The sequence below is a fragment of the Pan paniscus genome, chromosome 6, assembly GCF_029289425.2.
Source record: "Pan paniscus chromosome 6, NHGRI_mPanPan1-v2.0_pri, whole genome shotgun sequence".
NCBI lineage: Eukaryota > Metazoa > Chordata > Mammalia > Primates > Hominidae > Pan > Pan paniscus.
Window position 1 is genome coordinate 84,119,648 of NC_073255.2, and position 27,152 is coordinate 84,146,799.

At 43.4% G+C, this 27,152-nt stretch overlaps 1 protein-coding gene and 1 pseudogene across 8 annotated transcripts in view; one reads left to right on the plus strand and one right to left on the minus strand.

Moving 5' to 3' along the window:
* The window catches only part of LOC100990062 (putative postmeiotic segregation increased 2-like protein 1), a 37,956-nt pseudogene extending 35,671 nt beyond the window's left edge, over positions 1 to 2,285 (minus strand).
* LOC117981006 (putative STAG3-like protein 4) overlaps positions 2,113 to 27,152 on the plus strand; it is a 33,410-nt gene continuing 8,370 nt past the window's right edge. For 2 of the 8 annotated variants that reach the window (XR_010112603.1, XM_063605812.1), the window contains exons 1-4: positions 2,231 to 2,369; positions 5,499 to 5,595; positions 8,450 to 8,654; positions 9,083 to 9,234. Coding sequence is in view for 7 of the 8 variants with exons in the window: in XM_063605812.1 (XP_063461882.1) it covers positions 5,509 to 5,595; positions 8,450 to 8,654; positions 9,083 to 9,234 (444 nt within the window). In the remaining variant the exon portion in view is untranslated. Of the gene's footprint in view, positions 2,370 to 3,457; positions 3,713 to 3,883; positions 3,953 to 5,498; positions 5,596 to 8,449; positions 8,655 to 9,082; positions 11,004 to 19,561; positions 26,924 to 27,152 lie in introns of those variants that run through there. The other 6 variants (XM_063605809.1, XM_063605808.1, XM_063605811.1 and 3 more) reach the window with 6 other exon arrangements.

The following is a 27,152-nucleotide window of genomic DNA, read 5'->3' on the forward strand; positions in this document are numbered from 1 at the left end:
TATTATTATTTGAGAGTGCTCACCCCGTCGCCCAGGCTAGAGTGCAATGGCATGATCTCAGCTCACTGCAGCCTCCGCCTCCCAGGTTCAAGTGATTCTCCTGTCTCAGCCTCCCAAGTAGCTGGGATTACAGGCACCCACCATCACACCCAGCTAATTTTTGTGTTTTTAGTAGAGATGGGGTTTCACCATGTTGGGCAGGCTTGTCTTGAACTCCTGACCTCAGGTGATCTGCCCTCCTTGGCCTCCCAAAGCGCTAGGATTACAGGTGTGAGCCACTGCAACCGGCCGTCCCCTATATTGTAGCGCAGTGAACAATTGTTTCCTGAACATCACAAGCTCTTTTAGACACTACAGTGTATAAGCAGGTCTCTCTCTAAACCGCTCTCCTCTTCCTCCTCTGCCCAACCAATGTCTACTCATCCAAAGAATGTATCCCGTGTGTTCATTAACTTAGCAATTTCCAGTAAACCGTTTAATTGATAACTTCTTAAGAGAAGGCAGGAAACCTCCATGAAAGAGAAATCACTGGGTATTTCCTACAGCATTTAACACATCGTAGGCCTTCAATCAACCCTTGTGAAATAAACAAACCTCTTTACTCTTCATTCCACCTTGCTAAGAATCTCACCTAAGTCTGTCTACCATGTGAAACTGCAGATGACCTCACAGAAAATTGAAAGAAGTATCTCTAAAAATAAATTTATTAGGCAACACACTATAGGCTACAGTCCACTTCTGATTTTTTTTTTTTTTTTGAGGCAGAGTCTTGCTGTGTCACCCAGGCCAGACTGCAGTGGCTCGATCTCAGCTCACTGCAACCTCCGCCTCCTGGGTTCCAGCGATTCTCCTGCCTCAGCCTCCCAAGTAGCTGGGATTACAGGCGCCCGCCACCATGCCCAGTTAATTTTCGTATTTTTAGTAGAAACTGGATTTCACCATGTTGGCCAGGCTAGGCATGAACTCCTGACCTCATGATCCACCCGCCTTGGCCTCCCAGAGTGCTGGGATTATAGGTGTGAGCCACCGCGCCCGGCCCACTTCAGATATTTATTTTCAGGAGGGAGCGCATTTAGATACAGACCGAAAATGTATTTAAATGTGAATACATTTAAATGTAGTTACTTAAATCTATCTAATATATTTAAATGCAGAGAGCGAATTTGTGTTTACATATCTGACATGGAATGCAACTGTGCTAGCCAAGATTCGGTGTAGCTTACCAGCCAGAAATCACATATCCTAACAGGTAGAAATGCATTGCATTTTGTAAAACTGCGCAGCTATGCAAATTAGGATGTGTCTGGACGCTCTACCTTCCCCAAAATAACCTCAATTTTTTAAAAAGGCCAGGCAGCGTGCATCAGGCCTGTAATTCCAGCACCTTGGGGGGCCGAGGCGGGCGGATTGCTTGAGCTCAGGAGTTCGAGATCAGCCTCAGCAACATTAGCGAAATCCCCGTCTCTACAAAAATAAAAAATTAAAAATTAAATAATATAAAAATAAAAATAAAAGGGGAGAGAGAACAGGTAAAAAGGAAATGCATTCAGTCTATGGGGATTTCACGCTAGGGCTTCAAGTTCACGGCCCTGTGATGGGATGTGGGCAGGGCCTGTCTGGGACAGGCCGAACCCAGCTCCTTACAGGGCCGAATCCTTTGCCCGCAGCCAAGGACACCGAAGGAGCCTGCCTCGGCCTCAAGGCGCAACCAAGGAGCACTGGATGGCTGGGGCGCTGAGGACGCCGCTCTGGGGCCTCCACGCCTCGCCACGCCCCTCGGCCATGTTCCCCCCATTTCCAGGGAGGTTGGAATGCCGTGGTTCTCAAGGAGGACGCGCGAGAAGGGAGACCGCGAGCCCAGCTCACCTCTAGCTCTCAGCTCGCTCCATGGACTCAACACCCGATCCGCCTCGGGGCCTGGGAAAGTTCCCTCCACGACTCCCACAGGCGCCCCGCCTCCTGGGCTCCCATTGTCTGCTTTTGACGTTGTGCTCCACCCTTTCTGGGCGGGGCGGAAAAAATACTTCCCGTCTCTCCTTTTCGCCTATTAGCTCCGTCAAAGGTCGAGTCCGTGACGTCAAAGAGCATGGGCCAATCAGAGCACACCGGACTGCGTTTTTTCCGAAGGACCGCCGCAGGGTCACAAGGGAGATGTCCGCCCCCAGTCGTAGCCTCGGACGGTTTCTGAGCTTTGGTGTTTGGCACGCGCCACCCTCTCTTGCTTTGGTTCCGCCATGCCGATGTACCAGGTAAAGCCTTATCACGGGCGCGGCGCGCCTCTCCATGTGGAGCTTCCCACCTGCATGTACCGGCTCTCTAACGTGCAAGGCAGGAGCGGCGGCCCAGCGCCCGGCGTTGGCCACCTACAGGTAGGAGCGCGGGCCCCTCCTTCCCCCCCCACCCCGCGCCAAGTGCGCACGCGCAGCGGCCGGCTGCTGGCCCGAGTCCCCCCGGGCCGGAATGAGTGTGTCCCACCCGGTTTGCGGTCCCACCCGGTTCGCGGTCCCACCCCGGCATTTGTGCCGGCCGGCCAGGGACTCACCCAAACCTTTATGTTTTAAAAGATTTATTCAGGCCGGGCGCCGTGGCTCACGCCTGTAATCCCAGCACTTTGGGAGGCCCAAGCAGGCAGGTTACCTGAGGTCAGGAGTTCGAGACCAACCTGATCAACATGTTGAAGCCTCATCTCTACTAAAAATACAAAAATCAGCCGGGCGTGTGGCGGGCGCCTGTAATCCCAGCCACTCGGGAGGCTGAGGCAGGAGAATCGTTTGAACCCTGGAGGCGGAGTTTGCAGTGAGCTGAGATCGAGCCATTGCACTCGAGCCTGGGCGACAGAGCTAGACTCCGACTCAAAAAAAAAAAAAAGAGACAAGGGTCTCACTGTGTTGCTCACGCTGGTCTCAGACTCTCAGGGCTCAAGCAATCCTCCCGCCTCGGTCTCCCAAAGCGCTGAGATACCAGGCGTGAACCACCGCGCCCGACGAGGAAAAAAAAAAAAAAAAAATATATATATATATATATATGTACACGTGTATGTATATATACAGATATATACACACGTATATATATAGATATATACGTATGTGTATATATTTCTTTTATACGTATATATATAACATATTTTTGTTTTTTTGAGACATTTTGAGAATAATTTTTTTTTTTCATATGGCTGCTTAAACATGTTAGTTTAGAGATTCTGCCCTGTGAAAAGTGAATAGCACATAAATGCTCATTTTGAGGAATTACAAAGCGAACTCCAGGGTCACCACCTCCCAGGTTGACACACATTGTCACCGCTCCATTCTTTCCACTTAAACCTTCCCCCCAATCCCCCCAAGGTCCTGATTTTTATGGTAATTATGTCCTATTTGTGTCTATTATTTTGTCAACTAAGTATCCCTAAACAATATAGTCTGGGTTTTTATTTGTTTTTTTTTTTGTTTGTTTTTTTCAGACAGAGTTTCACTGTGTCACCCAGGCTGGAGTGCAGTGGTGTGATCTCGGCTCACTGCAACCTCTGCCTCCCGGGTTCAAGCAGTTCTCCCATCTCAGCCTCCTGAGTAGCTTGGATTACAGGTGCACGCCACCACACCCAACTAATTTTTGTATTTTTAGCAGAGACGGGGTTTCACCATTTTGGCCAGGATGGTCTTGATCTCTTGACCTCATGATCCACCCTCCTCGGCCTTCCAAAGTGCTGGGATTACAGGTACGAGCCACCATGCCTGGCCTTTTATTTCTTTTTTTGAGCCCATTCTCTCCCTCTTTTATTTTTAAAATTTTATTAAACATAGTCATTTTATAATCTATGATAGATGATTATCTAAAGTGTTTGTGAAATAATTTTGTCAGTGCCTTGTTTCTTTATATGTTTTACTAGGTTTATTGTGAGCCACTCATTTTACCTGGAGTTCTTATGTGCTGGAATTCTTTGGGGCCTAGGTCAAAGGTGGGTTGTTTTTTTTTTTTTTTTTTTTTTTTTGAGACGGAGTCTCGCTCTGTCACCCAGGCTGGAGTGCAGTGGCGTGATCTCTGCTCACTGCAAGCTCCGCCTCCCAGGTTCAGGCCATTCTCCTGCCTCAGCCTCCCGAATAGCTGGGACTACAGGCACCTGCAACCATGTTGGCTAAATTTTTGTATTTTTAGTAGAGACGGGGTTTCACCATGTTAGCCAGGATGGTCTCGATCTCCTGACCTCATGATCCGCCTGCCTCGGCCTCCCAAAGTGCTGGGATTACAGGTGTGAGCCACCGCGCCTGGCCCCAAAGGTGGGTTTTTAAGAGAGGAACCTGCTGTTGCTTTGACAGTTGCCTGGGGGCACTCCAGAATCACTTTTCTTTTCTTTTCTTTTTTTTTTTTTTTGAGACAGGTTCTCATTCTTTCTAGGCTGGAGTGCAGTGGTGCTATCACGGCTCCCTGCTGATTTGACCTCCCTCAGTGGCGAGGTGGTGACCCTCCCACCTCAGCCTCTCGCATAGCTGGGACTATAGGCATGTGCCACCATGCCTGACTAATTATTCTGTTTTTGGTAGACCAGCCTGGGCAACATGAGTTTCACTTTACTTGGGTTACTGCTCCCAGCCTGAATCACTTTTAATTATCTGAATGATTATTCTGGGCTGGGTGTGGTGGCTCATGCCTATAATCCAAGCACTTTGGGAGGCTAAGGTGGGCCTCACTTGAGGTCAGGAGTTCGAGACCAGCCTGGCCAATATGGTGAAACCCTGTGTCTACTAAAAATACAAAAATTAGCCATTAGCCAGGCATGGTGGCACATACCTGTAATCCCACCTACTCGGGAGGCTGAAGCAGGAGAATGCTTGAACCTGGGAGGTGGAGGTTGTAGTGAGCTGAGATCTCTCCATTGCTCTCTAGCTTGGGCTACAGAGTGAGACTGTCTCAAAAAAAAAAAAAAACAAAAGGAAAAGATAAAAAAGATTATTCTGATTATGTATGTGGTATGAATCTTGACTGCAAATCCAGATCTGAGGGCTCACTATGGTTATGAATTCTCAAGGAGGAGTTATTTTTTTTCCCTCCACTGCACCCTCAGGTCATAACAAGCTAGTTTTCTTGCTGTCGCCATCTGCCCTATAGGTTTAGTGTTCAATCTCACTTCCTTGAGGATGTGACTCTTTGCAGGACCCAGCTTTATTTAGGTGCCTCCTCTTGGACTACTCGTCTTGGAAGAAGCTTAGACTCTACCTCCTGTGCTCTGCACTCCATGCAGCCATCTGGATACAAAGTCAGGGTCCCCAGGGATTAATGAAACCTTTAGGGCAAAAGTCAGTTTGCTTACCTCCCAGGGTTGCTACTACACCTCATTTTTGGACTATATGAAATTTTACCTTTCATTCTAGTTCACCAGTACATTGTGAAAGATGTTTTAAATGTTTTACAGAAGTTTAGATGGTTCAACTGGGAAGATCATATAGGATTTCTGTTCTGTTATATTGCCAGAAGTAGAAGTCATCTGTATTTTTTTTTTTTACTAGTCTTTGGTAGATGAGTGGCTGGATAGCTACAAGCAAGACCAGGATGCAGGATTTCTGGAGCTTGTTAACTTTTTCATCTGATCTTGTGGATGTAAAGGTGAGGAAACTGCTCCCCCTTTCTAATTCCCAGCCTTTTGTTCCTATGTTATGAATTCTTTCTCCATTTAGATAAGTAGGATTAGATATTTCCTAAATAAAGGAAGATAGTAAAGCATTAGAAAAATTTTACTTATTTAGGCCGGGCACTGTGACTCACACCTGTAATCCCAGCACTTTGGGAAGCTGAGGCGGGTGGATCACTTGAGGTCAGGAGTTGAAGACCAGCCTGGGCAACATGGTGAAACCCCTACTAAAATACAAAAAATTATCTGGGTATGTGGCTCATGCCTGTAGAATTGCTTGAACCCAGGAGGTGGAGGTTATAGTGAGCCTGGATAGCGCCACTGCACTCCAACCTGGGCGACAGAGCCAGACTGTCTTCAAAAAAAAAAAAAAGGAGAGAAAAGTTTCACTTCTTTAACTAAATTTTTTGTTGATAAATATGGGAAGTGATCTAGTAGGGAACCATGTTGGTTTAGAGACAAGAAACTTTGGGGAAAAAGAAGTAATCATGCTTATGTTATGGCACAAATTTGAGGACACCCTTTAGTCTTTCTAGATGCAATAATCTGTTATTTTCTTACTGCTTATTTCCCAGCTACTTTGCCCATATTTCTCCTCTGTAGCTGTGGTACCCCCAGAACTCTTACTGCCATGGCTTAATTTATTGGGACAGATGGTCTCAGTCAGGTTGTATTATATAAGAAATCAGCGTCTGGCTTAGTTTTATTACTCTCTTTTGTTTTGTTTTGTTTTGTTTTTGTTTTGTTTTTGAGACAGAATCTCACTCGATTGTCCAGGCTGGAGTGCAGTGGCACGATCTGGGCTCACTGCAACCTCTACATCCTGGGTTTAAGTGATTCTCATGCCTCAGCCTCCCAAGTGGCTGGGATTACAAGCATGTGCCACCATATGTGGCTAATTTTTTTTTTTTTTCTTTGAGACGGAGTCTGGCTCTGTCGCCCAGGCTGGAGTCCAGTGGCACAATCTCGGCTCACCGCAACCTCCGCATCCCAGGTTCAAGTGATTCTTCTGCCTCAGCCTCCTGAGTAGCTGGGACTACAGGTGCGCACCACCATGCCTAGCTAAGTTTTGTATTTTTAGTAGAGACAGGGTTTCACCATATTGGCCAGGCTGGTCTTGAACTCCTGACCTCGTGATCCGCCAATCTCACCCTCCCAAAGTGCTGGGATTACAGGCTTGAGCCACTGTGCCCGGCCTACGTGGCTAATTTTTGTATTTTTAGTAGAGATGGGGTTTCGCCAGGCTGGTCTTGTACTCCTGACCTCAGGTGATTCACCTGCCTCGGCCTCCCAAAGTGTTGGGATTACAGGCGTTAGCCATCGCGCCTGGCCTGTTTTGTTGTTGTTGTTGTTGTTTTGTTGTTGTTTATTTTTGGGCACAGTTTTTCACTGCTTGATTCCTTTTTTTTTTAAAACAAATCCTGCCTCAGGTTTATTTGTACAAATAGTGCAGGAGGACACCAGTCCTTCTGTCCTCACGTTGGCAAACAGAGATCTCTACTCTGAAGCCTTTGTACAGGCCTGGGCACTTTTGGGAGCCTGAGCTGGAACTGAAGCTGGAGCTGCAGCCTGGGCCTTCATTTGATCATTGGCCTTTGGCTGGTACAGTCTGAGCCCTTTGGCATTGTGGGCACAAGCATGCTTCTCAAGCTTGGGGTGGGCAGTGTAGGCAAGTGGGCTTAACGTCCTTGGGCTTTACGAGGGGCTTGATAGCCTTGGCATGTACACCCATGACCCTGGCATTGTTGCCCTGCATCTTCTTTTTTTGTTTGTTTTGCTTTTTTTGTTTTGAGACAGAGTCTCACTTGTTGCCCAGGCTGGAGTGCAGTAGTGCGATCTCAGCTCACTGCAACCTCTGCCTCCCGGGTTGAAGCAATTCTCCTGCCTCAGCCTCCCAAGTAGCTGGGATTACAGGCACCCGCCACTACGCCCAGCTCATTTTTTCCATTTTTAGTAGAGAACTGGGTTTCATCATGTTGGCCAGGCTGGTCTAGAATTCCTGACCTTGTGATTCGCCTGCCTCGGCCTCCCAAAGTGCTGGGATTACAGGCTTGACCGACTGCGCCCGGCCAGCCTGCATCTTCTTTAGGCCCTTCTTGTTGTGCTTCTTGGCAAAGTACATATTCCTCAGGAACTTGGGGTCCATCCCCTTAAGAGAGTTGTATCTTTGTGATTGGGGTTTCTTGATGCCACTTCTGTGTAATTTTCAGCCTGGTTGTGTGAGGTGTGGTTTCTGGATTTGGCCGTGTCTACACCATAACCTATGGCTCCCTTCCTTTGGGTTTTTAGAGAGATTGCCTTATAGCAGATACACAGTTGGATGTTGGCAGACCGTTGACCAGGGGGTCTTCTGATTCCCCACCTAAGCTCTTTGCACAGTGTTTCCTTGCTCATATTCAGGTATATCTGTAAATGATCACAGCATCCTGTTATTTTCCTTGTAAGCACCTCATATCCTTCATTCTTTAGGCACTGTGAGCCCTGAGATGTTCAAGAAGATGTCCAACTCAGAGATCATCCAGCACCTAACAGAGCGTTTAATGAGGTGGAAGAAGATGACCAGGATCCTCTTACCCCTCTTATTTCAAAACACAATGCCTATTATCCCCTTCTTTTTGATTCTGTGAAATAGGGTAGCTTTTAGAAGGTGGAGTTCAGTCTCTTGGGGGTAAAAGAGATCTGAATATGCCTCTCAAACTGGGGAGACAGCCAGGAAATGAAGCATAACAGAGATATTTTTACTAGACTGTTGGGTTTTGACATCCAAGCCCCTATGACTTCATGGACCTGGTCATAACTTTCCCATCCTTTTCATACATCCTTTTGTAGGACTCGGGGGACTATCCTCTGACAGCTCCAGGTCTATCCAGGAAGAAGTTCCAGGGCAGCTTCTGTGAGTTTGTGGGGACATTGGTCTGTCGGTGCCAGTACAGCCTCCTCCATGATGACTTCCCTGTGGACAACCTCATCTCCCTGCTCACTGGCCTCTCAGACTCACAAGTCCGCGCCTTCTGTCACACTAGCACCCTGGCTGGTGAGCATTCATTTTCATTCTGGACATTCTCCTGGGGATTTATAGGACTTTCCTCTGTTCTCTGATTCAGGGTCTTCTTTCCTACCTGCGTCTTGGCTCTTCACTTCAAGGCCATGCCTCTTTTATCCTAAACTTCAATCCAGTTTCTCACTGGTGGAGTTTTGAGAAGGGGTAGATCACAGCAACAATTTCAAGGCTTAGTATTTTTGTCAGAGCTCACCACTAGGGGTATGCTGATGGTTAAAAGAAGACCACAAGGGTTAGAGGGAAACAGTCCACTCCAGGACAGGCAGTCTTAGGATTTTAGGGTCACCCACCTCTGGCTTCTCATTTTTATTGCCCTTCTTTCCTTCTATTTTTTCCTTCTACTCATCCTCTCTCCTCTGACCTCAATAATGATTTCTTTATCTCTTTTTCCTTACTCAAAGCTATGAAACTGATGACCTCCCTGGTAAGAGTTGCCCTCCAACTGAGTCTGCACCAAGATAGCAATCAGCGTCAGTATGAGGCTGAAAGAAACAAGGGGCCAGGGCAGAGGGCACCTGAGCAGCTGGAGAGCCTGTTGGAGAAACACAAAGAGGTGAGGAGTGTTCCCTGCTTCTTCCTTCCCTTTTTCCCAACTTGCACCCAATTCTGCCACAGACCCCCTTATCAGGCCCTGGGCAGTCTTTCAAGATCATGAATAACAGAGTCTGGCAATAGTTTCATAGACCCATCCTGTAAGGGGTCATTGCATGCTCACCTTTTTTCTGGGTTGTGGGCTCAACAAATAATGTGTAATTTAGAGTTCTCTCGAATTCCACTTTTGCTCAGTTTTTCTTTGTCAGCACTTATTGTCAGAAGAGTTTAAGTGCTGTACCTGCCTGTCATGCAAGGAATTAAGTTTTGACCTACTCGTCAAGTGTGCAGTGTGCAAGTGACCGCAGGAGTACTAAAAGCCAACCATTGACAAGGGAGGCCAAATTTTCAAGGAATGGAAAGAGCACAGGCCTTCCAGTGAACTCCTGGCTTTAAATTCTGTTCCATTTAGTCACTAGCTCCATAGCCTTATGTAACCTCTCTTCAGTTTTCTTTTCTTTAAAGAAAGGGATAATCTCACCTTTTTGTGAAGAATAAATGAGATGATGAGTAAATTGCCTCACTTGGCACATAGTAGTTTTGTTTCCTTTTAAACTTAAAGATGACCACTGGAGGGCATAAGCCATAGCAAAATCTTTGACACTGATGAAATCTTTAATCAGCTGGGTCTGTCATAAGAGTAACACTACTGTTTTTCTCCTTACTTTCTGTTAGTGTCTGAGACCCCTCCTATGAGGTTGGCAGGACTCACCATGTCTGACCATATCATTTGGCTATTTCTCTAGCCCTCACAAAAGGTCTCTTCCATTCTAAATCATTAGAGAAGGAAACTTTCTACTTCTCTCATTCTCTGTTATTTTTAATTGTCAGTTTGATCTTAAAAGCTTATGTGTATTAATCTATCCTGGATTTTAAATTATGTACACAGTGCGAATCTTTCTTTTATTTTTCTTATTCTTTCTTTTTTTTTTTGGCTTCTCTGGGCTCTTGCTTAGTCAATTATCATTATAATTCCCCCATTTTATCCTTAATTTCTTCCTCCCCACTATTTTCTTCTCTCCACTTATAAATGTATATAGGCTCTTGAATCTTTATTTGACTCTGCTCCTCTGTGAATTACTCTTTTTTTCCATCCTTCCTTTTAGGGTAGTATTTCCTTACTTCCTTAATGTCCAACTAACTGAATCCTTTTTGCTACCTAGCTTATTTTCCCATTTTTCTTTGAAACTGTTCTTTCCAAACCAATGACTTCCTAATTCCTAAAGCCAGTAGCCTTTTCTCAGTCTCCCTTTCCCAAATATTTTACATATTTGCTTCACCTGTTTTTGCTATGTTACTGTAAAATGTGGACATATGGGTACTTCAGCCGTAAAGACTTAAGTATGTCTTGTCAAAAATGATATGTTGTTCTTACATAATTGAAGAGGTGGGGTCTGTTGTCTTAAAGAATGTTCCCTTTCTCCTTATAATTCTGGTTCTTTGGTGTCTATTGTTCATGTGATCCAGGATTTTTCAACAATGGCACTATGGACATTGCGGGGCTGTCCTGCCGTGGTGGGATGTTTAGCAGCATCTCTGGCCTTTATCTACTAGATAGATACCAGTATACCCTGCTCCCCCACCAAGTTCTGGCAGCCAAAAAAATCTTTAGACACTGCTAAATCTCCCCTGGGGAACAGAATTAGCCTCAGTTGAGAACCACTGATCTAATTCCTTTCTTCTTATTTTTGCTGGTTCCACTACTATTAAACAAACTGCACTTACTAAAAATTTGTTTTCCAAATTGTTAGAAACATATACGGGCATCATACCTGGAAGATCTTGCAGGTTCAATTCCAGATCACCACAATAAAGTGAATATTGAAGTACAGTGAGTCACACAGTCAAAAAATCAAAATTTTTATTTCTCAGTGCATATGAAAGTAATGTTTACACTGTAGTCTCTTAAGTGTGCAAGACTATTGTCTAAAAAACATGTATGTACCTTAATTTAAAAATATTTTATTGCTAAAAAATGCTAATGGCAATCTGAACCTTTAGCGAGTTACAGCTTTTTGTTGATAGAGGGTCTTGCTTCCATGTTGATGGCTGCTGACTAATCAGGGTAGTGGTTGCTGAAGGTTAGGGTGGCTGTAGCAATTTCTTAAAATAAGACAACAATGAAGTTTGCTGCATCTGTTGACTCTTCCTTTTACAAAAGATTTCTCTGTAACATGAAATGCTGTTTGATGACATTTTACCCATAATAGAAATTCTTTCAAAACAAGAGTCAGTTCTCTCAAGCCCTGGTGCTGCTTTATCCGCTAAGTTTAGGTCATAGTCTGAATCATTTGTTGTCATTTCAACAATATTCACAACCTCTTCACCAGGAATAGATTCCATTTGAGGAAACCACTTTCCTTGCTCATCCATAAGAAGCAATTCCTTATTTGTTCAAGGTCATGAAGTTGCAGCAATTCAGCCACATCTTCAGTTTCTACTTCTAGTTCTCTTGCCGTTTCCACTGCATCTGTAGTTACTTCCTCTACTGAAGTCTTAAACCTCTCAAAGTCATCCGTGAGGGTTAGAATCAACTTAAGTCTTGTTAATGTTGATATTTCGACCTCCTCCCATGAACCACAAATGTTCTTTATGGCATTTAAAATGGTGAATCCCAGCCAGGCACAGTGGCTCAAACTTGTAATCCCAGCACTTTGGGAGGCTGAGGTAGGTGGATCACGTGAGGTCAGGAGTTTGAGACCAGCTTGACCAACATGGCAAAAACCCATCTCTACTAAAAATACAAAAATTAGCCAGGTGTGGTGGTGCATGCTTGTAATCCCAGCTACTTGGGAGGCTGAAGCAGGAGAATTGCTTGAACCCAGGAGGCAGAGGTTGCAGTGAGCCAAGATCACACCACTACACTCTAGCCTGCGCTACAGAGCAAGACTCCATCTCAAAAAGAAAAGAAGAGAAAAGAAAAGAAGAAAGGAAGAAATGAAATGAAATGGAATGATGAAATGAAATGAAATGAAATGAAATGGAGAATCCTTCCCAGATGGGGGTTGGCTTTTTCTGGTTTTTGTATTTTGTTTTGAAGACAGGGTCTCGCTCTCTTTCCTAGACCGGAATGCACTGGTGCAGTCATGGCTCACCGCAGCCTCAACCTCCTGTGCTTGAGTGATATTCCTGCCTTATCCTCCCAAGTATCTGGGACTACAGATTGCATACCACACCTGGCTAGTTTTTGTTTTGTTTCTGTAGAGGCAGGGTCTCACTATGCTGCCCAGGCTAGTCTTGAACTCCTGGGCTTAATCAGTCCTCCCACCTCAGCCTCCCAAAAAGTTGGGATTGTAGGCATGAGCCACCATGCCTAACCCCAGGAGGTTTTAGATGGACTTTGCCCAAATCATCAGAGAAATCACTGTGGCAGCTATAGCCTTATGAAATGTATTTCTGAAATAATAAGACTTGAAAGTTGAAATTACTCCTTGTTCCATGGGCTGCAAAATGGATGTTGTGTTAGTGGGCATGAAAAAAGCAACATGGATCTCCTTGTACATCCTCACCAGAGCTCGTGGGTGACCAGGTGCCTTGTCACTGAGCAGTAATATTTTGAAAGAAATCTTGTTTTCTGAGCAGTAGGTCTCACCCATGTGCTTAAAATATTCAGGAAACCATGCTGTGAACAGATGTGATATCATTAGGCTTTGTTGTTTCATTTATAGAGCATAGGCAGAGTAGATTTAGCATAATTCTTAAGAGCCTTAGGATTTTTAAAATGGTAAATGAGTATTGGCTTCAACGTAAAGTCACCAACTGCATTAGCCCCTAACAAGGAGTCAGGCTGTCCTTTGATGCTTTGAAGCCAGGCATTGACTTCTCCTCAATAGCTGTGAAAGTCCTAGATGGCATTTTCCAATATAAGGCAGTTTAGTCCACACTGAAAATCCATTGTTTAGTGTAGCCACCTTCATCAATGATCTTAGCTAGATTTTCTTGATAACTTGTTGCTTCTCTATCAGTATTTGCTGCTTCACCTTGTACTTTTATGTTATGGAGAGGGCTTCTTTCCTTAAACCTCATGAACTAACTTCTAGCTTCAAACTTTTCTTCTGTGGCTTCCTTACTTTGCTCAGCCTTCATAGAATGGAAGACAGCTAGGATATTGATCTGGATTGGGCTTTGGCCAAAGGGAATGTTGTGGCTGGTTTGATCTTCTGTTCCAACTACTAAAACTGTCTCTATATCAGCAATAAGACTGTTTAACTTTCTTACCCTTTGTGTGTTCACTGGAGTAGCGTTTTTAATTTCTTTCAAGAATTTTTCTTTTGCATTCACAACTTGGCTGTTTGGCACAAGAGGCCTAGCTATTGATTGGCCTGTCTTGGCTTTCAACTAAGCTTAATCATTTCTTTTTTTTTTTTTTTTTTTGTCTTTTTGAGACAGTGTCTCACTTTGTTGCCCAGGCTAGAGTGCAATGGCGTGATCTCGGCTCACTGCAACCTCCGCCTCCCAGGTTGAAGCGATTCTCCTGCCTCAGCCTCCTGAGTAGCTGGGATTATAGGTGCCTGCCACCGCGCCCGGCTAATTTTCTGTTTTTAGTAGAGACAGGGTTTCGCCATGTTGGCCAGGCTGGTCTCAAACTGACCTCAAGTGATTTGCCACCTCGGCCACCTAAAGTGCTGAGATTATAGGTATGAGCCACCATGTCTGGCCTCTAAGCTTAATCATTTCTAGCTTTTGATTTAAAATGAGAAACATGTGACTCTTCCTTTCATTTGGATACTTAAGAGGGTTATTAATTGACCTAATTACAATATTTTTATGTCTCAAGGAATGAATAGGGAGGCCTGAGGAGAGAGACAGAGACAGGGAAACTCTTGTTGGTAGGGTAGTCAGAACACAGACAACATTTGTTAAGTTTGCCATCTTATATGGGCATGGTTCATGGTATCCCAAAACAGTTATAGTAGTAACATCAGGCTGGGTGTGATGGCCCATGCCTGTAATCCCAGCATTTTGGGAGGCCAAGGCAGGTGGAGACCTTGAGGTCAGGACTTCAAGACCAGACTGGGCAACATGGCAAAACCCCTTCTCTACAAAAAAATACAAAAATTACTGGGGCATGGTGATGCATGCCTGTAGTTGCAGCTACTTGGGAGGCTGAGGTGGGGGGGATCACTTGAGCCCAGGAGGTTGAGGCTGCAGTGAGCCGTGTTTGCACCATTGCACTCCAGCCTGGGTGACAGAGTGAGAACCTGCCTCTGACAAAAAAAAAAAAAAAAAAGTTATTTTTCTCCACTAAGACTTGGAATGGTTTGCTGGGTAGCAATGGAGATAGCTGACACATCCCCACAGCCCTCACCTTCTCTCACTATGTGGGGTGTACCCAGTCTCTGGCTTCTAATGTCGAGGGCCTCCAACTTGACACTTCTAGCTCAGAGTATGTTCTTAAGGCCTTGCCTCACTTATAGAACTTCCTAATGGTTAGCTATGATGCATGGCAAACACACCTGACAACAGTAACATCAGCATACCTTGAAAATGACCCCATGGTCTTAAGAAGAGTATGTGTTGAAAATTCTAAGCTAAGGAATCCAGGAGTGGCCAACCCGGAGATTCATTTCTTATCTGTGAGGAACATCTGAACCCCTGGACCATCTAGGGGATGGTGGCCTTTGTTTGGGGTTCAGTGAAGGTTGCCAGAGGGAGGGTGCTAGGGGGAGGGTGCTAAGTGGAAATGCTCTATAAACTGCATGCTTTTTTTTTTTTTTGAGACAGAGTCTTGCTCTGTCACCCAGGCTGGAGTGCAGTGGCGCAATCTCGGCTCACTGCAAGCTCTGCCGCCTGGGTTCACGCCATTCTCCTGCCTCAGCCTCCCGAGTAGCTGGGACTACAGGCACCTCCCACCACGCCTGGCTAATTTTTTGTATTTTTAGTAGAGACGACGGGGTTTCACCATGTTAGCCAGGATGGTCTCAATCTGACCTTGTGATCCGCCCACCTTGGCCTCCCAAAGTGCTGGGATTACAGGCATGAGCCACCACGCCCGGCCCAACTGCATGCTTTTTGTAAGCAGGTGTGATTCTCCTGTTCCACCTGCCATGTCTGGACTACCCTGTAAGTCCCCTTAATAAGCCCTATGTCTTGCCTGCTGGCCAGGCATGATGGCTCATGCCTGTAATCCAAGGACTTTGGGAGGCCAAGACAGGCAGATCACTTGAGGTCAGGAGCTTGAGACCAGCCTGGCCAACATGGTAAAAACTCCATCTCTACTAAAAATACAAAAAAAAAATTAGCTGGGTGTTGTGGCATGCACCAGTAATCCCAGCTACTTAGGGGGCTGAGGTAGAAGAATCTCTTGAACCGGGGAAGCATAGGTTGCAGTGAGCCGAGATCACGCCATTGCACTCCAGCCTGGGCAACTAGACTCTGTCTCAAAAGACAAACAAACAAACAAAAACAGACCAGGCACAGTGGCTCATGCCTGTAATTACAGCACTTCGGGAGGCAGAGGCAGGTGGATCGCCTGAGGTCAGAAATTTGAGACCAGCCTGGTCAACATCATGAAACCCTGTCTGTTCTAAAAATACAAAAATTAGCAGGGCATGGTAGTGAGTGACTGTAATCTCAGCTACTCGGGAGGCTGAGGCAGGAGAATTGCTTGAACCCGGGAGTTGGAGGTTGCAGTGAGCTGAGATTGAACCACTGACTCCAGCCTGGGCAGTAGAGTGAGACTCTATCTCGAAAAAAACAAAACAAAACAAACACGACAGAAATGAGAAAACAAAACCCGGCCAGGTGCGGTGGCGCAACGCCTGTAATCCCAGCACTTTGGAAGTCCGAGGCGGGTGGATCACGAGGTCAGGAGTTTGAGACCAGCCTGATCAACATGGTGAAACCCTAGCTCCACTAAAAATACAAAAATCAGCTGGGCATGGTGGCAGGCGCCTGTAATCCCAGCTACTCAGGAGGCTGAGGCAGGAGTATCGCTTGAACCTGGGAGGCAGAGCTTGCAGTGAGCTGAGATTGCACCACTGCACTCCAGCCTGGGCGACGGAGCAAGACTCCATCTCAAAAAAAAAAAAAAAAGAAGAACAGAATGTTCTAGGCATTTTAAAAATACATTTTATTTATTTTAGTATGTATTCATTTATTTTTGAGATGAAGTCTGGCTCTCTTGCCCAGGTTGGAGTGCAGTGGCGAGATCTCGGCTCACTGCAACCTCTGCTTCCTGGGCTCAAAGCACCCTCCCACTTCAGCCTCCTGAGTAGCTGGGACTACAGGTGCCTGCCACCATGCCTGGCTAACTTTTGTATTTTTTGTAGATATGAGGTTTTGCAATGTTGCCTAGACTGGTCTCCAACTCCTGGGCTCAAGTGATTCTCCTGCCTTGGCCTCCCCAAATGCTGGGATTACCGGTGTACCCACCACACCTGGCCTCTGGGCAGATTTTTATGTTTTTATTTTTAATTTTTAATGTTTTTTTTTGGTATCTAAAATACCAAAATACCATTCTGTCACCCAGGCTGGAGTGCAGTGGCATGATCTTGGCTCACTGCAACCTCCGCCTCTTCATTTCAAGCAATTCTCCTGCCTCAGCCTCCTGACTACAGACACGTGCCACTGTACCTGGATAATTTTGTATTTTTAGGAGAGATGGAGTTTCACCATGTTGGCCAGGCTGGTCTCAAACTCTTGACCTCAAGTGATCTGCCTGCCTCGGCCTCCCAAATTGCAGGGTTTACAGGCCTGAGCCACTGTGCCCAGCCTAGGATTTCTTTGTCTTCTTCCAGTAAGTGTTAGTTCAAGCTCTCCTCTCCCCACTGTTGTTTCTTATCAAGGCCCTCAGCAATCTTCTAAAAACCATATTATAGATCTAAAGTTGCTTTTCAATTCTGGAATTCAAAAAGGTCTGGAGGCTGGGCGAGGTGGCTCACTCTGGTAATCCCAGCAATTTGGCAGGCTGAGGCAGGAGGAGGGCTGGAAGTCAGGTGTTCAAGACCAGCTTGAGCAACATAGCAAGATCCTTGTCTCTACATCTCTACAAACAAAAAATTAGCTGGGTGTGGTGGCATTCACATGTAGTTTCAGCTACTCAGGAGGCTGAGGCAGGAGGATTGTTTGAACCCAGGAGTTCGAGGATGCAGTGAGTTATGATTGCACCACTGCACTCCAGCCTGGGTGACAGAGTGAGACTCTCTCTCTTAAAAAAAGAGGAGGCATGGGTGGGCATGGTGCTCACGCCTGTAATCCCAGCTCTTTGGGAGGCCGAGGTGGGCGGATCAGTTGAGCTCAGGAGTCCAAGACCAGCCTGGCCAACATGGTAAAACCCCGTCTGTACTAAAAATACAAAAATTAGGCAGGCTTGGTGGTGGGCATCTGTAATCCCAGCTACTAGGGAGGCTGAGGCAGGGGGATAGCTTGAACCTGGGAGGTTGCAGTGAGCTGAGATGGTGCCTCTGCACTCCAGCCTGGGTGACTGAGACCCTGTCTCAAAATTAAATAAATAAATAAATGAAATAAAACTGTGGACCTCCGTACCATAGACTCTGCAGCCATGAAAAGTGAGGAAGCCTTCCTGCACCCACAGAGGCCAATCTCCAAGATATATCATTAGTGAGAAAAGTGAGGTGCTGAACAGTGTAAATGGCATACAGTTTATGTAAAAATAATTATATGGCCAGGCACGGTGGCTCACCCCTGTAATCCCAGCACTCTGGGAGGCCGAGGTGGGCGGATCACGAGGTCAGGAGATCGAGACCATCCTGGCTAACACGGTGAAACCCCGTCTCTACTAAAAATACAAAAAATTAGCCGGGCGTGGTGGTGGGTGTCTGTAGTCCCAGCTACTCAGGAGGCTGAGGCAGGAGAATGGCGTGAACCTGGGAGGTGGAGCTTGCAGTGAGCCGAGATCATGCCACTGCACTCCAGCCTGGGCGACAGAGCGAGACTCCGTCTCAAAAAAAAAAAAAAATTGTATACACCCAGATGTGAACGTATATGCAAAACCGTTTCAGAGAATGCACACAAGAAATTGGAAACAGCTCTTCCCTCAGGAGAACAAACAACGTGGCTGCGAGACAGGAGAGAAACATGAAATTCTAACAGCTTACTCTTTTGTACCTTTGGAATTTTGTAAATGTGCATTCCTCATTTGAATAAATAGACATCTTTTTTTTTTTTTTTTTTTTTTGAGACAGAGTTTCCCTTTTGTTGCCCAGGCTGGAGTACAGTGGTGCGATCTCAACTCACTGCAACCTCCGCCTTCTGGGTTCAAGCGATTCTCCTGCCACAGCCTCCTGAGTACCTGGGATTACAGGTGCCTGCCACCATGCCTGGCTAATTTTTGCATTTTTAGTAGAGATAGGGTTTCCCCATGTTGGCCAGGCTGGTCTTGAACTCCTGACCTCAGGTGATCCACCCCCTTGGCCTCCCAAAGTGCTGGGATTACAGGCATGAGCCACTGCACCCAGCCAGTATTTTATATTTTTTTGAGACAGGGTCTTGCTCTGTCACCCAGGCTGAAGTGCAGTGGTGCAATCACAGCTCACTGCAACCTCCCCCTCCCGGGTTCAAGCGATTCTCCTGCCTCAGACTCCCAAGTAGCTGGGATTAGAGGTGTGTGCCACCATGCCCCGCTGATTTTTGTATTTTTAGTAGAGATGGCGTTTCACCATGTTAGCCAGGCTCGTCTCAATTTCCTGACCTCAGGTGATCTACCTGCTGCCTTCCAAAGTGCTGGGATTATAGGCATGAGCCACTGGCTTCGGCCAGGAAATACTATTGGAACCCTGCTACTGAAAGTGTGGCCCATGGACCAGGAGCTTGGGCCTTATCGGGAGCTTGTTAGAAATTCAGAACCTTGGGCCCTATAGCCCAGACTCCACCTTTTTTTTTTTTTTTTTTTAAGAAGGAGTCCTACCCTGTAGCGCAGGCTTGAGTGCAGTGGCACGATCTCGGCTCACTGCAACCTCTGCCTCTTGGGTTCAAGTGATTCTCCTGTCTCAGCCTCCCAAGTAGCTGGGACTACAGGCATGAGCCACCGCGCCTGGCTAATTTTTGTATTTGTAGTAGAGACAAGGTCTCATGTTGGCCAGCTTGGTCTCGAACTCCTGACCTCAACTGACTTGCCTGCCTCAGCCTCCCAAAGTGCTGGGATTACAGGTGTGAGCCATGGTGCCCAGCCCAGATGCCACAATTTAAAAGGCTTACTTTCCTGGGTCAAGCTGCCTTTTTTGGGGGTCATTAGGGAAGGAATGTATGTGTGCTCTACGGGTTCTTATAATAGCAATGAACCTTCATAATCAGACTCATTCCTTAATTTTGCTTACTTTTTCATGCAGCTGCATTAATACTACATTGTCAAAGACAAAGACGAACATGAGACATGAGATATGAGTTTTAAAAGGAGAGAAGAGCAAAAAAAAATACAGCTATCCAAGGAGCAAGTGCTGAGCTTGTGAAAAAACAGCTTCTATTTTATTAAATAATAGTGTTCCTGCAGGGATGTCTGAAGTACTCTGCAAGGCTAATTAGGACAGATCAATGTACACTTAACCTCTCCAGAAGGCTGAAAGGTGTGTAGTGACTATGTGTCATTAAAAATTTACTTGACCATGAGCATCAGATGTCCATGAAAGAATGACCCTGGTGAGTGCTCTAAGTTTTCATTTTACTCATGTCATCCTCAATGCATCATAAATGCCATAGACACCATTACTATCACCCAGGCTCATAGCAGCTGATGTGCTGTATATGCTTGAGAGGGTGGTATCAATTAACTATATTATCTATAAAGCCATACTTGCAATTACTACCACTTCACAATTTATCATTAACACATTTGGCAGATTTTTTTTCTCCAAAGTAACATTTATTTAAAGGTTAATCAAAATTCTTAGAACAGCATTTATTATAATGTGATTTTTGATAACTGACTAAATCAGTGGCTCTTAAGAACACCCTCATCTCAGTCCCGCTCAGTATACACCACAGTGCCATTTGGGGAAAAGAAATACATATTAGAAATGTTCGTTTCAGACCTCGTCATGGAAGATCATATATTAATGTAATCAGGTGGTACATTTACATGCTCATTAGTAATCCATCATTAGTCCAAATGCTCACTATTAGGAATAAATGTACAACGAGTTATTCAGAATACCCAGAAAGAGTATTTCTTATTTAAACATTCAGGACAAGCTGACTGAAATAAGTGCACACCTTGAATTTGAACTTTCAAGGCACATCACTAAAGTCAATCAGTTATGTCAGGACACTCTTCTATAATAATCTCAATTATAAAATTCCTGCCTCTCCCTAACACAGGAGTTGGAGGGAGTTCCAATATCTGAATCTTTCTAATTCACTGTAACTGCAAAAAAATCTTGATGAAGTGTGTATTTAAATTTCATGCCTTAATACATAGCATGCCACTAAAACCACATTAGTTATGCTTTATGCTGCTTAATCATACGTCAAAATCTGTAAAATCTGTTCTTGCATGCTAAGGTAATTTAACTGCAATTAATCAATTAAGAAAATAAATAAAATGTAATAAATGCCAAATAATGTAACTTCTTTTAAACAGACCACTATCTACACATTTATTCCCCAAATACTTATTAGCCGACACCATATAAGGAAAACGTAATAAAAAGTAGACTTCACTGAGCCTTTCTCCCATTAGTAGCTTGCTCTAAACTTACAAATGTTTTAGAGAATTCTTTGGCATGATCTGACTTTCCAACTAAAATGTGAGCAACTTGAGGGTCAAACTTATCTTTTTTTATCCCGTGTGCCCAACACAATGTGTTAATCATAATAGGTGGTCAGTTTGTTGAATGAAAGAATTGAATGATTCAAATATCATGAACTAAATTATTTTATCATAATGTTTATGAACTACAATACTTATATTTTTTCTTCTGACAACTATACATTATACTTCATTGGCATTTAACTAAAAGTAGTAGTACACTCTTAGTTAACTTTTTCATTTTTTTCATAGAGTAAGTTAGGTTTCATAGAACCATCAAGGTAGGTTGGTAGATATATTTGTTTGTATTTGTTCCTCTAAATGAAAATGGTGATTTTTTTTTCAAATATGTAATTTAACAACTTGATGAACATAGTTGCGGACTAAGACTTGGGAGGCTAATTATAAGTTATTAGTCCAGCTGGCAAGAATTTATTAAGCACCAACTGAATAAACCAAACTATGCTAGCAGCTAAAAATATATGAAAGGATATACTGAAAAAGAAAACCATGTCCTGCCTTCCAGACCTTAAATCAGAGAAGGTACATACATGTGCATTCAACAAACATTACTGACTACACTTTACACCATGCAAGGCACTAAAAGGGAGGAGGACAGCCAACAAGTCTCAGTTCTCAACAAGAAGCTAAAAAAGAAATTAACAAGTAACTGCATGCCAAGCACAAAGTCATGAATATCACTGAAAAATTACAAACTGATTCCCTTTGAAGCCTCAGGAAAGAAAGCAGGTGAAATCATGGAAGTCTTAAGGAAGTAGGTGCCATTAAAAATAGTTCAAGAGAATTTCCCTGATTACATAAATTAGTGAATTCACTAGTGATGAAGGCATTGAAAGTAAAGGTCCAGAGGTTTTCAGAGTAAGTTACTCACTTTCTTAAAAACAGCAATCTGTTTGTTCATCTCATCAAGTTAGTTTGGTGACATAAAAAAATTATAACTTCTGAATTAATGGCCATTCAGTATGAAGAACACTGAAGAAATTTCCTTTCAAGGTTCCTGATGGTAATTGTAGCTGAGGAATCTCAAGACTGCAAGTATCACAAGAATATTTTAACAATCAGGAGGTGCCCTCCTACCGTTGCACCACTTGCCCCATTGTGGAAGGCCACACTGCAATACAGTAGCCCCTGACCACATGTGGCTATTGAGTACTTGAAATGTAACTTTCTCAAACTGAGTTGTGCCATTGGTGTAAAATACACACTGCACTTCAAAGATTTATTTTATTTTTATTGAGACAGAGTCTCGCACTGTTGCCCAGGCTGGAGTGCAGTGGCACAATCTCGGCTCACTGCAACCTCCGCCTCCCAGGTTCAGGTGATTCCCCTGCCTCAGCCTCCTGACTAGCTGGGACTACAGGCACATGCCACCACGCCTGGCTAATTTTTTTTTTTTTTTTGTATTTTTAGTAGAGACGGGGTTTCACTGTGTTAGCCAGGATGGTCTTGATCTCCTGACCTCGTGATCCTCCCGCCTTGGCCTCCCAAAGTGCTAAGATTACAGGCATGAACCACCGTGCCCAGCCCGAAGATTTATTTTTTAAATAATGTAAAATACGTCCATAGTTTTATATCGATCACCTGTTGATATAATAAGATTTGGGGGTATATGGACTAGAATGCATATATTATTAAATTATTTTCACATATATCTTTTTACTTTTTACTGTGGATACTAGGAAATTTAAAATTATATATGTGGCTCACATCATATTTCTCTTGGATTAGTGCATGTCTAAAGGCATTGTGAAGAAGAATAATTTTTTGAAGTATATCATGCTAGAAAGGAAGGATGCACTGGCATTTTAATATGATTATTTGATATAAAAATAATAAGCTACTCAACACATGCTTCCCCATAGCTAGGAAAAACATAAACATTTCTCCTGACGAACTGGAATCTTCTGCCCCACTCTGATCTGGTAGTAGGTGGCATCATTTCTATGCCTCTCTTTTTCTCCAACTGGCAGAAAGGTGAGCCTAAAATTCAAGTTATTCAACTGCAGGATCTTTGAGGGAGGTCCTGGTTTTCTGGTTTAGTTTTATCCTACGCCCTTTTATTACGTGCCTTTGTTTTAATCCTTATTTTAATGGTTTTATTATCATAAGTTACCAAGATAGCGTTTTGGAACCAAGAAGAGCTATGGAGAAACAGAGTGAATGAGACTCATACTATGGTGCAATCAGTGAGATGCCACCCTTCAGAGCTTGGAAAGACTCATTATGTCTGAGGCCCATCTCTCTGATACAGGTGTGAAGCACAAGGGATGTTTAGCAATACCAGCCAGGACACACATTTGGGATCACAAATACACAGCAGAAACTATTCACAACTGACAACCACAGATCCATAAGACAGAAAGGCACCATATTCAAAGGGCAGAAAGAGCACTGAAGTCATGCAAGCAGCTGTAAGTAATAGGGTATCATATCAGGCAGAAGTAGCAGAGACTATCAGGAATACTTAGAAATCAGGCAGATGGTGGCCATCATCAGATCTGATTCTATTTCATGAAACACCACAGAGTGGAATTAGGGCATAGTGACAGCATCCAAAGATCCAAGGAAACTTAGCAGAGGCCTAGTCCCGTGTAGACAGAAGGGGACAATTTCCATATCTATAGAGCCACACTGGCCCCTAGGATACAATTCGGAATCATGGCCTCCCAGATCTAGTGAACTGCAGAGATTCCAGCTCAGAATGAGCAATAATATGGGAGCCCAGCAGTAGTAGCAGGGCCACTATATGTACCCAATGAGGAAAAGAGAGTCAAAGGCTCCAAATATGCTTCCTATTGTTGTTGAGTTTGGTCCAGGGACTGATAGGTTTGCTGCAGGTGGGAGTAGATTCAGCACACTTTTGTTCAGGCAGAAGCAGAGGAGGGAAGGAAGATGTGGCAAATGCCTTCTCTTTATAAACTGGAGGGATTATAGTGGTGCCTATGCAACTCTTGTTCCAAAATCAACGCTTTAAGAATATTTAGGCAACTTTAAAAGAAATACTTCTTCTGAGCCTGGCCAACATAGTGAAACCCCGTCTCTACTAAAAATACAAAAAAAAATTAGCTGGGCATGGTAGCGGGCGCCTGTAATCCCAGCTACTAGGGAGGCTGAGGCAAGGAGAATTGCTTGAACCTGGGAGGCGGAGGTTGCAGTGAGCCAAGATGACGCCATTGCACTCCAGCCCGGGCGACAGTGCGAGACTCTGTCCAAAAAAAAAAAAAAAAATTCCTCTTCGGTGGCTTTCCAAATCTATGGAAACCGTACTGCTTCCTGTTAATTCCTATTCCTCTCCAAAAATGCTTGTAATATTTTTAATAGTATGGTTGTGTATATCCATTTTAGCACTGGTGCAATCTTAATTAAGGTTGTAGAAAAAGTATAGAATTTGTGGAACGTTGTGTAACTGAGAATCCTTATGACTGCATTTTAAAGAAATAATTAACAATAAGGAATAACTAGTAATTTTTTCAGCTATAGAGAGAGATATGAGAAGACGAGGACACAGGAAAGATCATGGCCATATAAAAATCAGGACCACAGAGTCACCACAAATTATCAGAAATATTCTAAGTCAAGTATACATAAACTTGACTATTTTCTTAGAATGATTTTAAAAGATTTAGCACAAAAATGGGTTTCATTTCAGAGAATCAAAATCAATAAACATTTTAAGTGAAAAGTAGTACACAATTGACTACAACAAAAAATAAGGAAAAGTCTTGGGATTGAATCAACCATAAATGACCTGTTAAATGTAAAGTACATTATGACTATATAAGCAAAATTAAAAAAAAAAAAGGCCCAAGACCCAATGAATTCATCAATTTTTTAAAAAGAAGCATGAGATCAAAGGTAGAACTAAGTGGTGAATTTCACAAAGTAGACCTAGGCAATTTCAAATTGGCTGCTATACTTTTCAAGGTAAAGGACACAAACCAAAGGTACCTATATATACTTTTCGTGATATTTATTTCAAGGAGACAGATCAAATTAAAAACTTCAAGAATGTTTTCTGCCTGGTAAATATTCCAGCAACCCACATAGGCACAGACTCAGACACTTAGTCCAATAGAACTCCAAAGAGGTTTTCCTGACGCTGAGAAGAGGGGGTGAGTTTTGGGGGAAAAATTTTTAAAAATAAAGTACTTCCAGTCTATATATTGTAAACTCACCTATTCAAGGATTTGTGAAATTTAGAAACAGCCTAATAAAAATTCTAGGACAACTGAGTTGTCACAACGTCACAAGAGCACAAATTCATATTGAGTGACTTTTCTAGTAATATGAACAAAACCAACATAAATTTCCCTCAACATATCAGAAATAATATATATTCTATTTAGTTCCAAGAAAGAAAAAAAACTTTTATAACTTGAGAAAACTCAAAATATATGACAATCTGTCACTAAATTAAAATAAGCTATAGTAATAAGTGACTATGTAAAAAACCCACTACAACCATGCGTTCATCTTCACGTACAAAGGCTATTTCTAAATGGGTCGGAGTAAAGCTTTGGCTGATACATGCTGATGGCAGAATAGGGCCAGAAATGAGCCAAAGCTGTGTGTATTCCAAAACTCATTGATATTTAAATCTGGAGTGGGTCTTTGTGCTTACATTTGAACATGTTGTGAGAACATGAGCCTCCTGTTGCTTTGTAGTAATACATGCTCATTCTTACAAAATGTTTGCCTTGTATGGTTAAGGTATTTTACTGAGGCTATAAAAGGAGGGCATATTACTTTGGTGGGGGTAGAGGAGAATCAACACAACTATTTTGCTAGTGCACTACTGCTAATACATGTCCTGCAAATAGAAGCATGACCTGATGGGGAAGCTTTAAGAGACAAGAGTAGTAGAGACGTTTGTCTTATGACTTGGGAGTGGGAACAAGGTATTCCCCCATATGTATGTATTACTTCCCCTTTGCTGAAATAAGCGCAAGAAATAACTAATGGTTTTCTCCGCTATAGAGACAGAGATAGGAAAGGATACAAAAAAGACCATGGCCATAATAAAAATCAGGACTACACAGTCACCACAAATTACCAGAAGATGAGAGAGAAATACTCTGTCAACTATACTACTGACATACACTGGAATGTCTTCTTAGAAGAAATTTTAAAGGATTTAGTGAACAACCAGTTATTATTTCAGAAAATAAAAATTAATAAAAATTTTCAGTGAAAGGTAGTATACAATTGGCTATTATAATTGGCTGTTTAGTTCTTTGTACCCTTCACAAAATTGCAAGATATTTTTTAACTTTTTATTTTAAAGTAATTAAAATTTCACAAAAAACATGCAAAGAAATGGACGGGAAGGTCATGTGCACCCTTCATCCCGTCCTCATTCTCAATGTTAACATCTTGCAAAACTGCAATATTAAAACCAGGAAACTGACAATAGTACAATCCATGGAGCTTTTCATAGAATCCATAGATATTTCACCTGCTATACATACAGTTATTTTTGTTTGTGTATGTGTGTATAGCTCTATGTCATTGTATCACATGTGTAGCTTTGAGTAACCACTAGCACAATCAAGACACTTAACTGTACCATCACCATAAGACTCCCTACTGCTACCACTTTATGCACACCCCACCCTCTCCCCTTCCCCTCCCTAACCCCTGGCTACCACTAATCTTTCTCCATAATGATCTTATTTCATGAAGGTTGTATAAATGAAATCATTCAGTAATGTATCTTTTTAAGACAGATTTTTTTTTTCACTCAGCACAATTTCCTTGAGGTTCATCCAGGTTGTTACCCATAATAACAGTTTGTTAGTCTTTATTGCTGTAGTCTATAGCATGCTTATATCACAGTCTGTCCAACCATTCACCCATTGATGGGCATATGGGCATTTCCAGTTTGGTGCTATTACAAATAAAGTTGCTGTGAACATTCATGTTCAAATTTCTGTGTGAAAATTAAATTGCAACATTTTTAAGGGAATGAGTGGTGTTTTATTCACCATTGTATTCTCAACACTTCATATGACACATAATAGGTAATCAAAAATGTCTGTTAAATGAATGAGTGAACCAAAAAACTGCCTCTAAGTGGCAGAAAATAAAAAAGGACTCATCTGTTGGGGGAAACCTAGTTGGGAGGAAATAGGCCAAGAAGAGGTCTTGAAGTGGCA